Genomic DNA, 19933 nt, shown 5'->3' on the forward strand with positions numbered 1-19933 from the left:
AATTGCTATTGGCAACAAAGAGGGGCGATGGAAGGGAAGCAAGTGACGTACTTATCATGTGATGTTCGTTGTCCTCGTGGTCAGTTTCGTCGTTTCTCTCTTCTTGTTCACATGACCAGTTTGTTTGACCCCATGACCACTACTCCGCACTCCAGTTCTCCAACTCTGGACATGCTCGACGGGTCTTTGGACCCAGAAAAAAATTCACCACTACAAGATCCGAAAGGGTCTGATCCAACACAGGTACCCGAGCCAGAAACTGTAACTGTGACAGTCTCTACCGTTTCTGACGAACAAACTGCAGCTGCTCTTCATGTTGGACAACAAGCCAGCGCTGCGTTCGCCGACCCAGGAACGCTTCAATTTCAATACAGACCAGACGCAAATGGCGTACAGGCGACAGGATTCAATGGCGGCACTCAACAAATACGCGTTGTTCAGGTCCAAGCTGCTGATCCCAGCGGTGAACGGGTGGATGCGGCGAGCGCAGCCTTCGCACCGCAAGTACAAACTGTTATACAAAGCCCGTTCAGTAATGGCTCATCCCCAACTCATGCAGTCGAAACGGACGCAGCAACTGAAGGAGCTAGGTTTACATACTTTCAACCAGCCGATGCGGCGGCTACAGCAGCAGTAGTTCAAGCTGGTGGCGCAGAAGGTCTAGATGCTACAAGCGCATATACTGTGAGAAATATTCCCGTTTCTCTTCAACAGCCGTCGTCTCCTTCGCAAATGCCTATCACAATGGCCGAGGCACAGACCATTACGACCGTGGGAACTGCCGCAGGTTCGTTTTTGTATATCTACGGCAAGATCGCCCCGAATTCTGCCAGAGGTAGATGGTTTAAAGTATAAAACATGCCTTGTTTTGTGTTTTCTAGGAGGATTTTACGTTATGATGTCCCCTCAAGATGTTATGCCTGGCGGAAATCAACGGAACATAGCCCCAGCCATGGCTCAGAAAATGTCAACGTAAGTACGGAAATTCAACTTCTTTTAAAGCTTTTTGGTACCTATTGGATCTTATGTTTTAAAGTGAAAACTGGATGGTTTGAAATTGTTAACCGATCTTTTATTTATAAGGAAAAAATGGCGATTTACGATATTCTGCTGTCATAATGCCATTAACAGAAAAACATTAGCTAATTAAGCGATTCTGTTGATTTAATTTCAATTTCTCAGAAATGCCACCCTTTTCTCAGTCTTTTCCGTCTTAGTTCAAGCAATCAGGATTTCGTTTGTCGTGAAAAGTCCTTTAAAAGCACATTTTGTACTTAGTACCTTTAAACCCTTGCGTCTTCAAATCATTGTAACTTGATGCGATTGTTTATAATGACGAAAGTTATTCGAAAAAAAATTCTTGAATCTTCGAAGGAACCTTTTCCGATGAGATGCGATAGCTGCGAGTAGAGCATCAAAACACGTTTTGTTCGAAGCGTGATCGAGTTGTTTCTTGAATTTTATTTTTGAATTCACCTCCTCGAAGTCATGTGTTCTTCCCACATGATGGTTCTCGATGTCACATGATGTTTTTTCGATCATGTGATGGTCAGTGTAGACCATGAACAAAATCCGTTGAACAAGGTAAGATTCGTTATCCTTACGGAGCTGTACTCGTACTCAGTAGACAGGACTAAAGAAATGGAGGTTATGTATGTCTTGAGTGACTCTGTTTGTTTGAACAGAAAACTTGATGCTCCTCGAACTGCCAGAGACGAGAAGAGAAGAGCAACTCACAATGAAGGTATAAAGCTTATTAATAAAACTAATGACTCCTCTTCCACCTTCATGTAGTTTCTACTCAGGGAGGATTAACAAGATATTGCTTAGTAGTCTTAATTGAAATTTCCTCCATTTCAATAAGAAGGCCTGGGCAAACAGCTGCAAAATCTTCTCCACCATCCATTCTATATTGTTGAACAACAATAATTTGCCACACGCTTTCAAACGTGTTGAATCAATGGTGAATGAGTTTAAATACACCTTCCAACACTGTTTGGTAGTTTGCACAAGCAAGAATCGGTCTCTCTATGACGTATCCATAGTAACAAGTGTGGCTGCAGTTCAAAATGCATGTGTAGTGTGACAAAGAAACTGTTAGCCATCCCCCAGCCTTCAATCTCATTTTACATAGTTGAACAAAGTTGAACAGATGTTAAATCAAATGTTGCATTTGTCTGCAGCCTAATAAATAACAGAGACAAGTTTGTCCCACTTTTAAAGAGCTCATCCCAACAGTCTAGAATTTTAATCGTGCTTCTTTACCGTTCCCTCACTTGATTGTTGTCATGGCTTTGTGTACTAAATCTTCAGCTTGCACAAATTAATTACAAGTACTTTGAAAATCAAACATCAGTAAAGTGGATATTTTAGACCTCTTAACCCATTCACCCCTAAACCTGCCGTCCTTAGTATTTTACTCTGTCTAACGCCAGACGATTTTACTCGTCAGTGGGGAACCCCGAGGATTCAATGGGTTAATCATTCACTGAAAAACTGTGTCCCATTAAAGCATACACGCTAGCCCACTTGCATGAAAATTATGTCTGTTCTAGCTTTTTATTAATGTCCGAGGCTGGGTAGACATCACCAACAGTTTCTGCTGTCCTACTAGGACGTTTTCAAATTTACTTGGCAATGTTTAGAACATTTTCAGAGAGCTTTAAAAAAAAAGTAAAATGGAATGAAAACACTTAGCAATTCTAGACTATAAGATCATTTTATTGGACATTGATAATAAAAAGTGAACTCATAAGGTAGGTGTTGTTTTAGGGCTTGTTTTTGGCAAGATTGTTCATCGTTGTTTCTGCTGGCATTTCATACACTGCTAGATTGAAATGTCTCAAATGGGCTAGCCATACATGTATCTCCTTTTTACCTTCTAGTGACTTATATTGAAGACAAGTAATTAATTTCATTTTCATTCAGTTTGATTCAATGAAAGGGAAGGATACCACAGGTTATACCCATCAAGAGTATTGGCCCGCAGCCGGACATAATTGATTCGATTTAGATGACAAAAACCCCAGATTGAGTTTGGATGAAATTCAGCCCACGTACATTTGGGGCCGAGGGTTGAACCTGGTTTGCAGAGGTGGAAGGCGTGGTTGGTAACCGCTGAACCATCCTGTCTCCCCCACGGGGTTCAATTTTGTGGAGATCATTTCTCATTGTGATGTGGTTTAAATTTGTCTTCAGTTGAACGTCGCCGCAGAGACAAGATTAACACATGGATAAACAAACTGGCCAAAGTTGTTCCTGAGTGTGTTCAGGAGCAGTCAAAAGCGGGGCAGGTCGGTGGAACGCAGACTATTGTAAGAGCTTTTGACTTTTTAACATATTCTTGTTAATTTAGCTATCAATAATTGTAGACATCATGAGGGGATCTCAAACCCATCTCATTCCTCCTTGTGCTTGTAGAATCACATTGAGCCTACAGAGCAAGTCATCCTGTGTTAGCAATGAGTTCCATAAAGTTTTTTCTACATTCTGGCTGTGGGAAATTTTGGGCCAGAGGCCGTCTGAGTTCTTTCAGGGACCCCCCAATGTTCTTCACCTTTTCAAAAGATGGTGGCAAGCTTTTCCAACTACATACGTACATACATGGACAGTCTTGTAGAAAGTTGTGACAGATAAACTTTTTAAAAGTACCTCTTCCACAAATCAGTCAGTGCAGCATACTACGATTTGCATACATCCTTGAAGCGTGACAAATTTTGCGCGAAGTTTTACTTTTCAAAAGTTAAGGGTTTGTCCGGTTGTGTGTCACATTTGACCAATTCAATGTTGGCGGTTATGTTTTGAAATGGACCACGTTTTTGACAGCATGCCAGCATGTTTTGTTCACGTGCTCTTCAAGTTTTCAGGTTTTCCATGAGAGTGGAGATATTTATGAATTTGCATAGGAATCTAGAAGAGTTATAAACATCTATCTCCCGTGAGTTTCCAAAGACTTGGAATATGGAAAATGGTATACTTTACCAAGAAGAGATAAGTGATTCGGCAACTACGAGGGAAAAAATACATGAAACCGAAGTGAAACTAGAAAGATCGTCGGAGGAGGGAATATTTCTGCGTCCAGGGCATTCTGCGCACACGTGCTCTTCCGTGTTTCAGGGAGCACTTCAAATCTTGATCTCAAGTGACTCCTGGATGGTAATTTACCTCATTCCAAACTTGTTGACTTTGAGTTTTTTTGTTTCTGTTGCAAAACGAACGGAGACGTTATTAGGGCGGTCATGCAAAACCCGAACACTCTCACGAAAAACCTGAAAGCTTGAAGAGCATATGAACAAAGCATACTGCTATGTCGTCAAAAACTTTGTCAATTTCACAACATAACCACCAACGTTCCATTGGTCAAAAGTGATACATAACTGGACAAACCGTTAACATTTGAAAAGTGAAACTTCGTGTAAACTTGTCTGGGGTGACACAGTAAAATACTAAGGGCGCTTTCCTTTTGTCAGAACTGGCCAGTCAGACCCAATAATTTGCAAAGAAAATGCAACAATTTGAAACACTTGCATGATAATCCCTCGCGTTCTTCTGGAGGAGAATATATCATCCCCAAAATGTGTTAATTTGAATTTGTTGTAGAGTTCGTCCTACCAAATGCCCGGTATGGCCGGTCAGACACTTTGTGACATTAGAGAGATTAAGCATCACATTTACGGCAAATGGCAAATGTCTGACTAAAATCTGCGTTTTGCCAAAAATGGAAGAAGCTCGTTTGATATGAGCTGATCTCTTGCCTGTTATTCAGTAGGTATCAAGTAACTTTTCAAAAGAGAGAGATGAGTTAGAATAACCTAAATCTCATGCTTTTATTGCAAGCAACAGCCCACCGTGTTACATTTGCCATTTCATGTAAATGCCATGGTTAATATCTCCATTAACCTATTTACCCCTAAACCAGCCTAAACTGGCCATACTTAGTATTTTACTCTGTCTAATGCCAGACTATTAGTTTTTACTCATCAATGGGGAACCCCCAGGAGTCAATGGGTTAATAATTGCAATCCTGAAGCATGAGTGATGTTAACTTGGGAGAAGTGCAAGCAAAGAGAACACTTCCTGACACATACAGTGTACAGTGCACCTGTACATGTATCAAAACAGAGTGCATCTAATTACTTGCATTTCTGAACATACCATATCTGACTATCTGCCTTATTGGGCCAGTTAAACCCTTTCAGCCCTGTATCCACCCTGAAATTCTCTTTACTGATCTCTGTACATTTCATTATAAAAGTAGTTTGGAAAATTTGTTGAAGGATCAAAGTGTTTTCTCCTCGTGGATGAGTTTGTGGATTCTTGAAACCTTTCCCATTCATTTTTTACAAATAAAGTGAGGAGAAAATGATGTTTGTCGGACGTAAAGGGTTAAGACATAGTGTGATATATATATATGTTTTTTTTTTGTGGTAGAGCAAAGGAGGAATCTTATCTAAGACAGTAGATTACATCAACGAACTGAAATTACACAATGCACGGATGGTTGAAACAATCAAAGATACAGAGAGGCTGACCATAGATACAGAGCTCTTGAGACAACAAGTCGAGGAACTGCGACAAGAGAATGCATTACTGCGAGCACAGTTACAACAGCATGGAATCGAATTAGCAGCAGGTCCAGGTGCACAATGATGAAAGGCAAAATTACGAACATTGTTAATAATCCAAGCATTCATCAAGGTCACAGTGCAACAGAACCTAAGAATTCATGAGACCACCTGTCATGCATTATTTTGTCTTTGGTCAAGATAGTTTTGCTGTCTAGCAATACACCATAAATTATGTGTGTTTATGTAAGAGACCCTTGTTTTGCCAGCAAGGGCTAACTTGTAAGGTAAAGCAAGTAGATTATTATAATGACCATGTGAAAAGGTCTAATGTTAGAGTTTTGAAACAAGATTATCAGGAGGATACTACATGCAAGAGTGTATCAAGAGTTTAACAAATGTTCTTACAGAGGAAACAGCTCAAGCATACCTCTGACAAGCGGATTAATGAGTTCACTATTGCAAAGTTCATTTATTTTCAGTAATCATTTCAATAATCTGGTGGTCGGATAAATAATGCAAAATTCAAGTCAAGCCTCAGTATAAATCTTGATTGGAATATTGCTGGCTTCCGGTGCCAGGCTGGTGTGAGAATTTCACAGGTTTACTGATTTGCGTAATCTGTCAAACAACAGTCATTTCACTCTGGCAACATTACCTTTCTGTTTCCTGTTTCTGTTTCCTCAAACTTGAGACACTGTGTTTTCGAATTCCAAAAATTGGACAGAGAAATGAATTTAAAATGAAAGCCAAATCACACTTGTACATGTAAGAGACCTTGGCAGATTATGTAAATAAGTACACCTGTCAAATTCTCATGCCGGCCTGGCACCAGAAGCAAGCAATATTCCAATCAAAATTCAGGTTTTGGACCGAGGCTTGATTTGACTTTTGCATCATTCATCTGATGACTAGGTTATTGAAATGATTTGTGAAATCAAGTTTGCAAAAATAAATGCATTAATCTGCTCGTCAGAGGAACGCTCGAGCTGTTTTGACTGTAAAGGAGGAGATACATGTAGCCAGCAATAATGTTCCTCTCCACTCCCACTAATCTTGTTCCATTAATTTTATTTGCCTTTTTGGTTTGATATTAATGCAGCTCAGCCAGGCAGTGATTTTAAGACCAGCAGTTTTGCTTCATTGCCGAAGAAAACAAGAGAACTTCCTTTCTGAAAAAATTGGAATTCCCTGTTTACTCCTTACTCAATACAAAAAACAAACATTAGGCACCTTTTTGTATTATTTTTCATTTGTTGTGTAGAAGTATGTAAATATATACCCATTAGTGGACACAAAAAGCAAGTTCAAGGTAAATTGTGCAATATTAAAATACATAAAAAATTCAAAGAGTGTTGGCTTATGAATAGTTAATTTTCATTTTGGTAAGGTTGAGGGCTGTTGCCATGGGCGACTTCACCTGGTTGCTCTGTCCTTCTAGGGAAATAAGCTGACATCTTTGTTTATCTTGTTTTTATAAACATTCAAAAATAATTAAATTGAAAAGGCCAAAGAACTTGTTATCTGGGTCTTACGTGTGCCCAAATTTAAGCCTTTTTGAGCCTGTTTTCGGTAATTAGGAATATTAGCCATCAAAATTTGAAGAACGGTATTGGTTGACAAAGGTGCTTAGAACAAGCTCATATAGTAACAATATTCTTATTATTGTAGAAAGTAAAATTTTAAAGGCAACAGTCTTAGAAAATTAATGATTTTTAGACAGCTAAGAAGAATTTAGCAGAAAAATATTCTTGCACAATCATTGTGCAAGAATATTTTCTGCTTAATTCTTGACCAATCAATTATGAACAAGATGATGGGCACATGGTAACGAGGACAGAGTTGGGCAAAGTGTAACACAAATGATTCGGAAAAAAACGGCCTATATACTGAAAGAGTTTACCTTCCCATAAAGTATGAAACATAGTGTAAGAACATTCTGCTGTAAGATATAATTTGCAGCCTGCGTAGCTGGCGGTTTGTCAGAGAGAACGATCAGTTGGTGACGCCGCACAAAGTTTGTTCGTTCCTCCACTACAATCCCCCCATGTCTTTACCACCTGTTTGTGCAGCTTCGGTTTGAGAAAACCGCCACTAACACAGGGTAATCCAATTGTGGATTTCTACATGTAAATCATAGCAAGTCACTACATCAATAAGGTTTTTTGATTTTTGATATTTGATTTTTTTTTGTGCAGTACCCGAGCCCACTCTACGTGCTGATGACACCGTTGTCATCAAATGAAAATTCTTTTTTGAGAAAGCACCTTTTCTTGTTGCTTTATGAAGATGCATGTACTTAAGTTATTTAACTGAGCAGTTGTGGACTGGTACTAGTTGCATTAGTGAGCATGTTTGCACTAAATACCCAATAGGAATGTGTCAGTTGCGACAAACAGGTGAAATGATAATAATTATTTATTTATAATGCTCTTCCAATATGGCATCTGATACATGTTCCCAAATGAAGACCAAAATAGTCAAACAATGTATGTAAATTGATGTAAATGGGGTCTCCTGTTGAAAGGTTACAGCTGCATGAACAACACGAGACTAATAATAGCCTTCCGAAGTTCGACCAAAAAATCAGCCATTTTTGAAAATTTTGCCTTAGTCTCCCCTTTGCTATTTTGCGAAAAATGGCCATTTTCGATACTTTTGGAAAAATTGTTATTTCTCGTCTAATAGGTGTCTTTTTGTGCGGTTTTTTGCATAGTACAAATCTAGGATCGTTAAGCTTTTGATCCATACTAATTAGGCTATTATAAGAATTGTAGTTCCTATTTTTTTAGCCTTCCGAAGTTCGACCAAAAAATCGGCCATTTTTTTTTAAATTTGCCTTGGTGCCCCCTTTTCTATTTGCGGAAAATGGCCATTTTCAAGACTTTTGGAAAAATTGCCATTTCTCGTGTAATGGGTGGTTTTTCATGCGATTTTTTGGATAGTACAAATTTATTGTAGTCAAGCTTTCGATCCATACTGAGTAGGCTATTATACGACTTGTATTTCCTATTTTTTTCGCCTTGCGAAGTTTGGCCAAAAAAATCAGTCATTTTTCAAGATTTTACCTTAGTCCTCCCTTCGCTATTTTTCGGAAAATGGCCATTTCCCAGACTTTTGGAAAAACTGCTGTTTCTCTTCTACTAGGTGTTTTTTTTAAGCGGTTCTTTGCATAGTACAAATTTATGACGGTAAAGCTTTCGATCCATACTAATTAGACTTTTATTGTTGGTTTTCACTCACGTGATCAACAGCCATGTTTTTCAACGAAAACAAAAGAAAACGTTTGCATGATAATAGAGTTAAATTCCCGGAGGATTTGGTCGGGGCTCCAACATGGCCGCTGTTTCTTTATTTAGGGGCTCCAACATGGCGGCCGTTACGTCATGTGAAAACCGAGAATACGACTTGTATTCCCTATTTTGTTTTTAGCCTTGCAACGTTTCCCCAAAAAATCAGTCATTTTCGAAGATTTTCGAAAAATTGCTATTTCTCTTGTAAGAGGTCTTTTTTAAAGCTGCTTTTTGCATAGTACAAATCTATGATAGAGAGGCTTTCGATGCATACTAATTATTCTGTTAAAGGACTTGTATTTATTTTTTTAGGCTTGTGAAGGAGTTTTTTTTTGGAAAATAGCCATTTTTGACACTTGGAAAAAATTGCTTTTTTCTTCTAATAGGTCTTCTTTCAAGCGGTTTTCGTCAGAGTACGAATTTATGATAGTTAAGCTTTTGATCCATATTAATTTGGCGAATACATGACTTGATTTCCTACCCTTTTAGCGTTGCGAAATTTCGCCAAAAATCGTTCTTTTTCAAGATTCTGCCTGGGTGCCCCCCTTGCTATTTTGCGGAAATGCCCATTTTCGAGACCTTTGGGAAAACTGCTATTTCTCTTCGAGTAGGTGTTTTTCAAGCGGTTTTCTGCATAGTACAAATCTTTGATAGTCAAGCTTTCGATCCATACTTATCAGGCTATTTTTCGACTTGTATTTTTTATTTTTTTTAACTTTGCGAAGTTTGGTCAAAAAATCAGTCATCCTCGATGACTTTGCTTTCGTCCCTCCGTTGGTACTTTTCGGAAAATGGCCATTTTTGACACTTGAAAAAATTGCTTTTTCTCTCGTAATAGGTCCTTTTTGCAACGGTTTTTTGCGTGGTACAAATCTATGATAGTTAAGCTTTCGATCCATATTAATAAGGCTATTATACGAGTTGTATTTCCTTTTTTTTTTACTCTTCCGAAATGTGCCCAATAACATCAATCATTTTGAAAGGTTTAGCGTTGGTCCCCTCTTTCTATTTTGCGGACAATGGCTATTTTCAACACTTGTAAAAATTGCTATTTCTCTTCTAAAAGGTCTTTTTTCAAGCGGTTTTTTGCATAGTACAAAACTATGATAGTTAAGCTTGCGATCCATGCTAATTAGGCTATTATACGACTTGTGCTTTCCAGTCCTGAAAAACCTGAATAAGTCGGTAAATCGTTGCAATGCACCGGCCGCAGCATTGCAGGTCGAGGTTAGATTCCGTTGATGCCATAAGCTCTAATACACAGATAACTTTGACAAAACATGGTGTCATAGAAGTTTTACATTGACAGATTTGGTTGGAGGGTGGGGGGAAAAGAATTTCTTGTTAATCTGGTAGAAAGGAAATGTGTTGTTTCAGGCTGTTAGATGTGTTACTTTTCTCCCAGATTGTAAATTAATTAAATTTGGGAGTTGCAGATTAGACAAAGTCACTTCAATTTGGTCATTGCTAAAAAAAAGTCTTAACGCAGCGATGAGGAAAGGAACACCCAATTAGCAATTTGTGCGTAAAGAGCATTTTTAAACATTTTTCACCTTTCCTTACACCAAGAAAGTTGTTTTGCCAGGAAAAACCCACCGTTGTATCAAAATGGCCTTGCAGTTGCCGTGGTGGAAAAATTCAATTCTTAATTAAACTAATGTACAACGTAATTCTCATGCACCCAACAAAGGATAATTTGAAAGGTTCAACAAAAATCAGTTCTTAGAAGCTGTGGTTTTACTCCTTAAAAACGGAACCTCCACTACAAGAAAATAACACCTTTAAATCACAGGAAATAACCGTTCAGTCAACTCGCTCTAAAGTACTATTAAAAGAAAGTGTTTTTATCCGAGATACATAAGTTTTAGGTCGCCTATTTTTGTTTTCAAATTTCGCAGGCGCCGCCATCTTGAATAACTGTGACGTGTTACGGTTGCCCTATTGTTATTACACAAAAGCCCTTTGTGTCAGAACAATAGGGCAACGGTAACGCGTCACAATTATTCAAGATGGCTGCGCCCGCGAAATCTGAAAGTGAAAATGAGCGATTTCACAATTCGCTTTTCGAACAAATATTTACGTAAACATAATTTCCTTCGGTTTAAACTTATTCTATAGTAAGAGTGGAGGTTCCCTTTAACGAGTGGAAGAAACTCATTTTCGTGATTTTTTTTTTACCTCCGAGCACCAAGCGTGTTAATCAGGCTAGACTTCCGATTCTCGCAGTTACGTGCAGTCCTAAGGCCCGGACAAATACAGCCATTCAATTTTGTTGAAAAGCGATGTTGAATTCGTTTCTGCCCCTTTCAACCGTGTTGAACATGTTGAAACGAAGTTGAATCGATGTTGAATGAGTTTACAGTGGTTTTCAATTGAATGTCGAAAGTAATTAGCGAATTGCTTTGGTTTATGAATACTTCACTCAGTGATTGGTTCAAAGTTCTCGCGCCACTTTTTCAACCAATCAGAAGTGAAACCAAAACCAATCGTGGCTCGCGCGTGCACATTTTCCCGCGCTTTGTGTCGGCTACGTGTAATTACTTCAAGTTTTGATTGGTTTACTGGATTGTCTCCATCCTTTTTGATTGGCCAAAGTAATTACTTTGGTTTTGGTTTTACGACACTCAATTGAAAATCGCTCTAAAAGCGAGTTGAAACCTTTTGCTTACCCCAGAAAACATCGTTCGACAAAATCGAAAGGATGCTGAAGCAAATGAGTTAAAGCCGTTTGCCCAGGCCTTTTATGAGTAAATCCTTGGGTTCTATGAACTAGTCAAAAAATTAACACCATTCGAACAATATACAAGAGAAAGAAAGGATAAAAGTTTCGTTAAACGAAACTACCCATCGTTGAACCGTGGTTAAAAAACGATCGTGTTGGAGAAAACGGATTTGCCACAGAGCCAAACGATAGCTGGTTGCCACCGACTGTAGGCTCCACAGCAAGTGAACTTTGGTTCTGAAATGAACTGCTAGAATTTGAGGAGCTTGAAACCGCATTACTGACAGGGTAGAATGAAGACGTTATGCTATCCACTGAATGTTTTAAAAAGCTAACAGACGACGAGGGAAAATTGTTCGAGGAATTTACAGTTTGGCAAGATCCTTGTTGTGCCGTACTTTCTCGGAGTCTTCTGTTGGAATTGGTATTATTTAAATTCAAGTGCATTATCACAGAATTTGGAGCTGCAACACCGTATGTTGCATTTTGAACTCCACCACTGAAGAGAACCGTGGATTGACTACTAGACGCCGAAGATTTTTGTTCAACAAGATCTGGCAATGCTGCAAGAACTCTTAAAGGGTTTGAACTTGTGTCATAGCTGTTATTAGATTTCACCGAATGTAGCAAGTTTGGATTCACAGACACCATTGTAGAACTGTTATAGTTTTCATCCGAGCGGGACGAGATGAGATTATCAATTGCATACGACAAGCCCGAATTTAAATCACCCGAGCCAATCAGAGATTCTGCCGAAAAGTCCGAGTAAGTAGTTCTAGAGGGTCTCGTTTGGAGTTGGGTGTCCTGTGCAATGACAGGTTCCCCAATGATTTCATTCCCCCCAATCAGTGTTTCTGCCGAGTAGTTAGAAAAGGACTGGGTATGACCTTGATCATTCGAGGTGCTGTGTATTGAGGAGGATGGAGCCACTGTAAAGCTGTTGTGTAGGCTGCAGTTGTTTTCAGGAACGGAAGTTGTAGAAATGTGAGGAATATTTGGCAAGACAACTTCGTTTGAAGCGAGCAAAGATTCCGCAGAAAAACTAAGGTTTCCAGCAGCTAGATGCGGTGAAACTTGCTGGTGCTGTTGAAGGTCTGTAGGTGTTTGTGGCTGGCCTAAGCTTTGGGACAACCCTGCTAATGATGCAATGCTATGCGACAGACGTGGGACTTGCGTAGTCTGTCCTACAGCTATGCTAGAAACTTGTACAGTGGTTTTGCTGCATTCGAGTCTATTAGAACCCACACTGGCTACTGTATTATTACTGGAGGACTCTTGGGTGGTAATACCTGGAACCAAAGCTGTAACATTGAAATTCTGTACAGTCATAATGTCCTCCTGCGGCTGTTGACAAATATTCACATTTAACTGAGGGTCCTGAGGGTTGCAATTGCTTGCTCTCTTTGAAACACTAGCGTTAGTTGTAACAGGCAAATGTCCTGCTCCCCGTTTATTTGTAGCTGTTTTATTTTCGGGCACGGCTTTGCTTTGCGAGTTTCCTTTCGCTGCATAGCTTCTGGTTTTTGGCTTTGCTTGAGGCTTGCTGGAATACACAACTTTCTGGTTATGTTCTCCTTGCACCTTGTTTCTATCATTTGACGCTTTCTGTTGCGCATCTACCAAGCTTCCACTGATAGGATTTACCATGGCAACAGATATATTCTGGTTTGGAGCAGTAGCCAGATAAAATGTCGACACACTACTGCCCTGAGCCTGTGTGAGTGCACTGTTGCTGACCCCTGGAAGTCCACTCATAAAGCTGTCACTTGATGGCAAGGAAGAGGGCGCTGACACTAACACTGCATGCGGAGTTGTACTCGGAATGGAAGCAACGGAGTTAACAACCGTCGGTGTCACATTAAAAACGGCGGTCGAATAATTTCCAATGGAAGGAGCGGAAAAAGAAGTGTTATCAACGACACCTGAAACTGAAATTCCAGGTTGAATTGCAACTTTCATGATTTCCGCAACACTGTGTTGCGAGAAACCTGTCTGAGACGTTGGTGCCACTTGTGAAGTGCAAACTGGCAAAGTCAAAGTGTGAACAGGTTGTTGAGTAGATGAAAAAACCAAATTATTTGAAAGCTGAGGATAAATCCCTTGATTTGAAGTAGATATATTTGAAGAATTGGCGATGTTTAACTGAAGATGGCTATGTTGGCTTGTATTGGTAACAACATTCTGCACCATCGGACCAGCAACTGCCACGACAGAGCTTACAACTGAAGAAACAGATGTTGTACTTGTTACCATAGAAACCGGGTTATTTGCAATGAAAAATGGTGATACATAAGCAACCGATTCTTTCCTTGATTGACCCTTTAAAATAACATCAGCGACAGATTTTGTGGTAATTGGCAACTGAGTAATCATGGTAACGACTGAAGGAGATGAACTAATTGTCACTGGATTCTCCATTTGTGAGGTCTTGGATGTTGCCATGGTTACAATAGCTGTGGCCTCTTTGGGTTTTGAACTCAGAGTTGTTATAGCAACAGATGTATTTACTGTTTCCAGAATAGTACCAATCTTTTTCGGAATAGAAATATTGTTTTTCTTCAATAAATCTTTAAACGCTTTATTTTCTTTTGTCACATTTCCAAGTCGTGTCTTAAGATGTTGAACCTCTTGTGCTGTAAGCAAAAAGGAAAAAAAACTGAGATTACAACAAATACTTAGTTCTAAGATAAGTGCTGCCTTTGTAATGACGTCTGCAAATCTCGAGTCTTCTCAGATAAGGACAATAACCTGTAGGCCCCATCTCACAGCCCCTCAATGTTCATAACTGTAGGATGTAAAAGAACCCAAACACTATTCGAAAAGAGTGGGGCATGGAGTTCCTGGTGTTGCAGTCTGTCCTCTGTGTTATATCATGGTTGGGTGAGTAAATGCTTGGAGGTAACTGCACCAAGCTACTCTAAAAATTTGAGGGTAAATAAAGATAATGATGATGATGATGATGATGATGATGATAAGATGTTACTGTCTCACTAATTTTACCATAAAATACATTTAAGATGAATAAAACAGAAAAAAATTCACCTTCAACAGTTCTTACCAAGTTTTTGCTCTCTCTGCTGTAAGTCAGACAACTCCTTTAATTGATCATTGACTTGGCTTATGTACTCCACAGTCTTTTCAAGAACAATGTTTTTGCTCTGGAAAAGATAACAAAAAAAAAAAAAGATAAAAGACACTCAAACAAATCTAAATACAAGTAACATTAGTTTCTCAGCAATTCTGCCTAGAAATAAAGCAAATCCCTGGGCACCCCACCCCCTTCCACCAAGGTTGGAAACCATCCTCTCCTCTTCGCCCACAGTCCAACATCAAACTTCCTTGGCCAATTCGGCCTCAATTTCATTGCTCTTGTCTTCAATATTCCCCAGTATGGCCCACACGGTCGGTTAGTAAGAGGTTATCTTCACCTTTGTTCTGCTGTACAATTCCAGCCTTAACTTCTGATTATCCTAAGGCTTTCATTTCTTTATGTAGCAAGAAACAACAATGATGATGATAACTGCATAATTTGGGTCTTTATAATTATACAGTATTCATTTCTATGTTAGTTTTAGATTAAACACTCATAATTCAACATGGATCCATGTATATGGTCTCAGCAGAACACAGGGTCAATGGAAAGCCAAAGGCATTCTCTATAAAAAATATGAGCTTCCTGAAACTATTCCATACTGTTAGTACCTGCTTTCCCCATTGGCACTGTGGTACAACTTGTGCCAGCTTCCATATCCATTTGTTTATTTTGTCTTTTCTCCTCCGTTCCACTAAAAAGTATAAAATTTCTTTGCATTTACCGTACATTTCCTGTAATTTATTGTTGACCAATATTTAATAAATTAGTTAGACAATTTCCTCACTTTCCTCAAAAAACTTGTCAAGTGGTTGTACACCAACAAGGCGATCTTACAGTGTAGCTTGAGCCGGCCTGGGAACTAATCTACTTCTAATGATGTAATGGTGATGATGATGTAATGATTAATGATTAATTAATGATTTAGACATCCATGCATTAGGAGATTGCAAGGCATTATAGGGTGATTGTCTTGGTGTTTTTGCTCAGTGAACACAACAGAATCATATCTGTTTAAATAAGTCCTAAACTTCAGTCTTCCAAGTTCTAAGTATATGGCGAAAGACAACCATTATCAAAGGAAATTCACACTGGTCTGGTCAAAGAAATGGTATGATATGAAGACCTCAATTCTTGCTTTGTCAGGTAGCTGGAGACCGAATACTGTATTTTGATCTCACACATTTTAAATTTTTTCCTCGCACATTGTCAGACGGCCTGGATCTGTGATTATGAAGAACCAAAAGCTCAGACTGCTGCCACAAAACACTGCTGGATGTTTTGCAACAGCACATAATGAAAAGATCCTGGAACTAGCTGTTATAAAAATAATCTTAAGTGAACAATTTCAAAACATGCAGGTTTTCTGTGTGCATTCCATTTCAAGAACATACGAACTGACGACCTCAGTTAACCATTAATTCTGCATTTAAGATTGCCACTTCTAGATTTTACTCTGGGTAACAGTCTAACACAAGCCTTATTACTTGACTTAGGTCAGACCGCCAGATGGGAAAACACAAGGTTGCTGCCTAACAGTCGCCCGGTCGCCTGGGGCGCCTTATTTGCGAGCGCCGGCATTCCTGTTTGTAAAAAGGTCGGAGAGGCTCACCCTCATTATGTACAATCCTTCTTCTAGTCTGTTGTGCCATTCCACCACTACCAAAACAAACAGATTGGAAAAGGATGTAAAAGGTGTAAAATGATTTCCACAGTAGTAACTTCCTTCCCTTGGAAAACCAAAGGCCCTTTCTTTTATCTTTTATCTTTTATTTCCATAACTCATGATTAAATTAATATCCTGGACATTGAAATTCTCAAATCCTACGACTTGAGCATTGTACAGTGTTCATACATATTAATCGTTAAAACTCTGAGAGTTTAAACCAAGAACAAAAAGGCAATGACAAGATGTTGAAATTATTATTGTAAGCTTGCAGTGAGTGTTCCTACCGAGTTATTGGAGATGTTATCGTACATTAAATTTTCACTTTCAAATGGTGCTTGGAATGGTGCCTTAATCTGCAGCTCAGGGATTTTTCTCTATTTTCTCAAATCCCATAATACACCTTGTTTTTCCCCCAAATTTTCTCTGGGAAAGGGAAACAAACTTCAATAATACATTTGTAAGCTTGCTGTGTTCAATCTGTTTGCCATTGAGAGATTTAGGCAAGGAGGGTGCCTAACCTAATAACAATGGGCATAATATTTTCATAATTCTGTGGAATCTTACCTTCAAGCACTTCCATCAATCAAATTTCCGAACATAGCAGAGAAAATTGACTCCGCCTCCCGAAAGTGAATTGGACTTTTTGTTCAGTTCACAGCTGGAACACCATTATGACATGGTTTCAGAAATTCTTCAGTAAAAAGATTCTAACAGATTCCATCGCTTTTCATTGGCGTTAAGTTTGAATATACAAATGTACCGTGGGAACCAAAGATGCTGATTGGTGGGTTAGTCACGCATCAATTGATTTTGTCATCTTTGGTTGGCATCAGAAATTTGATTGATGGAAGCCAAAATGCAGTTTGGCCGTTAGCGCTTGAAAATGGATTCCACACAATTCTGAAAAATGCAGTAAGGCAGGGAAGGGGCCAACATTAATTTCATAAGGGTATTAGCCATCTAAAACCCAGAATTAAGGTCAAAATTAATATTAATGTGTATTCCTGCTGCAAAATCCCAATACAGTTCAATTTGTATGACTGGTAACAGGTATCACAGTACATACAGTTTGTAATTTACAAAGCAGTGTCTACAGTGGTAAGTCTAAAATTTTAAGGGAAACTGTTTCTCTTGCTTCTTCGAATTGTGTGCAATAAACTTGTTCTAAGACTTGTTTTTACTGTTTCCATCCAACCATCATTATTAACACCCTAATTACACGTACAGAAACTAGTTTGCAAATGCTACATGTAGTGTTTGACACTAACCCTTGCCCAATTGCCACACAGATCTCTTGCTCATAAAGTATTAATTTTAATGTGGTTAAATGCAATTTAACCTAGTTAACAACAAAGAGATGCTGGTTTTCCTGTGTGTCGGGGTCCATTATGGAGCGGTTTGCTTAGCAGTCAGCAGTCTCAGGCATACGTGCACAGGCTCACATAGGTCACGGGGTCTCAGCGTAGTGGCTATTTGGAACCACATTGGGAAGAGCGTTGTGCAGCCTTTGCTTTTCTTTAAGCGGTTGTTTTTCAGTGGTAGTGCTTTCTTATTTTTCTGTTTCCCTCCCACAACCCCTCCCCCTTTTTTTATTTCTCTTTCCACTGTTATCACAGTGTGATGGGTGCCTGGATGTGTGGGGGCTCATGGCTGGGTTGCGGGGATTGCTAGCCATGGGAGCGTTTTACTGTCTAGGGGCTGGCTGATCACAGTGGAGGCCCCTGGACATCCCGGGCACCCACCTTCCACTCAGCTCGAAGCAGTTGTTAATCCAACTTAGTTCCTTACTTCTTACAACTCATACCACCTCTATGAAGAAGGTCCACAACCATATAACCTACCTTAGCACTATATCAGATGAAACATAGTAAGGTGTCTGGTTGCTTGTTGGAGATGCGAACCTATAGGCAAACATGCTAGCAGGGATGGGTTTGGTTGTGTTCTGAACAGAACTAAAGTCTTTGTCCACCACTCCATTTGTAGCTGCTGCAGTAACTGAGCGATAAGGATGGAAAAAGCAAAATTAATTATTAGGGCAGCAAATACTGTGGACCAGTTATGTTACTTCAATAGTTATTGTTTTTGAGAAATTGTTGTTATCCAGTTGATAGAATCTTATCTCCATGATAGCCCTAATTACCGACTGAGGCCAGAAACTCTTGTCAGAGACATCAACTATATTGTCTGAAATAGGCCAACAAAAAAACTTGGATGGATGTGAAAACAAAGGGCTCCTTTAATTTGTTTCTGTTCAGTAAATACATGTAGAATGTTTGTAAACAGATAGATCGTCCCTATAATTATGCTCATAGTACATCTATAGACTGTACAATAATAAAACTGCTTAGAAGCAATAACTAAATCATGCTCTCAATTATTAAAGATATCATTAATTTTCATTGCTTTCACGCAATTCAACGCTTCGCTTTGCCAGTTTAACTTAAGCTTACATTCCTTTGATCTTCCAAAAAGATACTTTTCTAGAAAAAAGACCACAGGAAGTTGCTTGCAGGGTAAGTTATGTTTGCTGCAAATTTATCATGTTGTGTTTAGTACACGAAAGGAACACATCATTCAGCTATTAATATAGACAGATCCAGTTGATTTTCTTTTAGCGTAAATAAATATTTGCTTATTCATTCACCCTTTCCTGGCTGGCAGTAATTCAGAGTTCTTTAGCTTTGAGGTAGATGTTTAAGTTCTATGGACACATATGTATTATAAACAGAGGAAAAACAATTGATTTACTAGAAACAAAATAAATATAACAAAGATTATTCACTCACCAATTTGAGGAACTGCAGCGGTTGAGACAACAGCAGCAAAGGTATTTTGCTGAAGCGAAGAAGTCGACACTACATGGCCGCCATTTTGAATGTTGTTGTTGAACTCAGCTGGATTTCCCCGGCCATCAACGCTCGCTTCTTCTGGAATATCGGCTGTTTTTTCTTCAGCTAAAGAATTTTGGACAGTAGCCATGCTAAAATAATCAAATAATTCGTATCTGAATCCATCCTCTTGTCCTGTCGCCAGCCATGAAATCAACGAAAGAAAACATGAAGGAGGAGGTTAGGAGAAGTAATGGTGCAATCAAAATACGAAGGTAAGTATTTCAAAATAAACACGCGAAACCTTGTTTTGAAAACACAGAAAAATTTTAGTAATAATAATTTCAAACAAAATAAATATTTTCAAAGGAAAGTCAGCGGGAATTTGTTGATGAACCTTTGCACTTTTCTCCAATTTAATTGAAAATATCAAATTAATTCTCCTTTGCGTTATGAAGCCCGTAGGGGAATCTTCTGTATTGTGTTTTGATTGGTCGAACGTGCCATAAAGGAAAGACGAAAGGAAACGTAATTTGGGAGGAGTAGGTGGAGAGCGTATACCGACAATTCGTGATTTTCCCTCGATTGACTGTTATCGTCAATTTAGATTACTCTGTCCCATGACTTGTGATAGCAGATGAAAAGAAAAAAGTAAAAGTTGCATCCCTGGACGGAATTTAAACCCGGAGCACCCAATGTGAAGGAACTGTTTTTATCCACATAACAACTAAAGATCAACTGGCTGACAATTGCACCGATTATTTAT

At 39.0% G+C, this 19933-nt stretch overlaps 2 protein-coding genes across 3 annotated transcripts; one reads left to right on the forward strand and one right to left on the reverse strand.

Annotated features, from left to right (window-relative positions):
• LOC138028310 (upstream stimulatory factor 1-like) lies at window positions 1-6914 on the forward strand. 2 transcript variants are annotated; one of them, XM_068875792.1, is made up of 5 exons: window positions 1-787; window positions 882-972; window positions 1686-1744; window positions 3199-3314; window positions 5431-6914. In XM_068875792.1, the coding sequence occupies exons 1-5, from the start codon at window positions 28-30 to the stop codon at window positions 5647-5649; spliced, it is 1245 nt and encodes a 414-aa protein (XP_068731893.1). In that variant the 5' UTR covers window positions 1-27; the 3' UTR covers window positions 5650-6914. The 2 variants fall into 2 exon arrangements, with proteins under 2 accessions (XP_068731893.1, XP_068731894.1); XM_068875793.1 differs by having other exon boundaries at window positions 5-787; window positions 3199-3293.
• Window positions 6915-11571: 4657 nt separating this feature from the next.
• On the reverse strand, window positions 11572-19418 carry LOC138028309 (uncharacterized). The gene is made up of 6 exons (XM_068875791.1): window positions 19126-19418; window positions 18181-18334; window positions 16283-16329; window positions 15282-15364; window positions 14638-14737; window positions 11572-14212 (listed from the first exon to the last, which is right to left on the reverse strand). The coding sequence occupies exons 1-6, from the start codon at window positions 19316-19318 to the stop codon at window positions 11688-11690; spliced, it is 3102 nt and encodes a 1033-aa protein (XP_068731892.1). The 5' UTR covers window positions 19319-19418; the 3' UTR covers window positions 11572-11687.
• Window positions 19419-19933: the final 515 nt, after the last annotated feature.

Source organism: Montipora capricornis, chromosome 13 (assembly GCF_036669925.1).
Source record: "Montipora capricornis isolate CH-2021 chromosome 13, ASM3666992v2, whole genome shotgun sequence".
Taxonomy (NCBI): Eukaryota; Metazoa; Cnidaria; class Anthozoa; order Scleractinia; family Acroporidae; genus Montipora; species Montipora capricornis.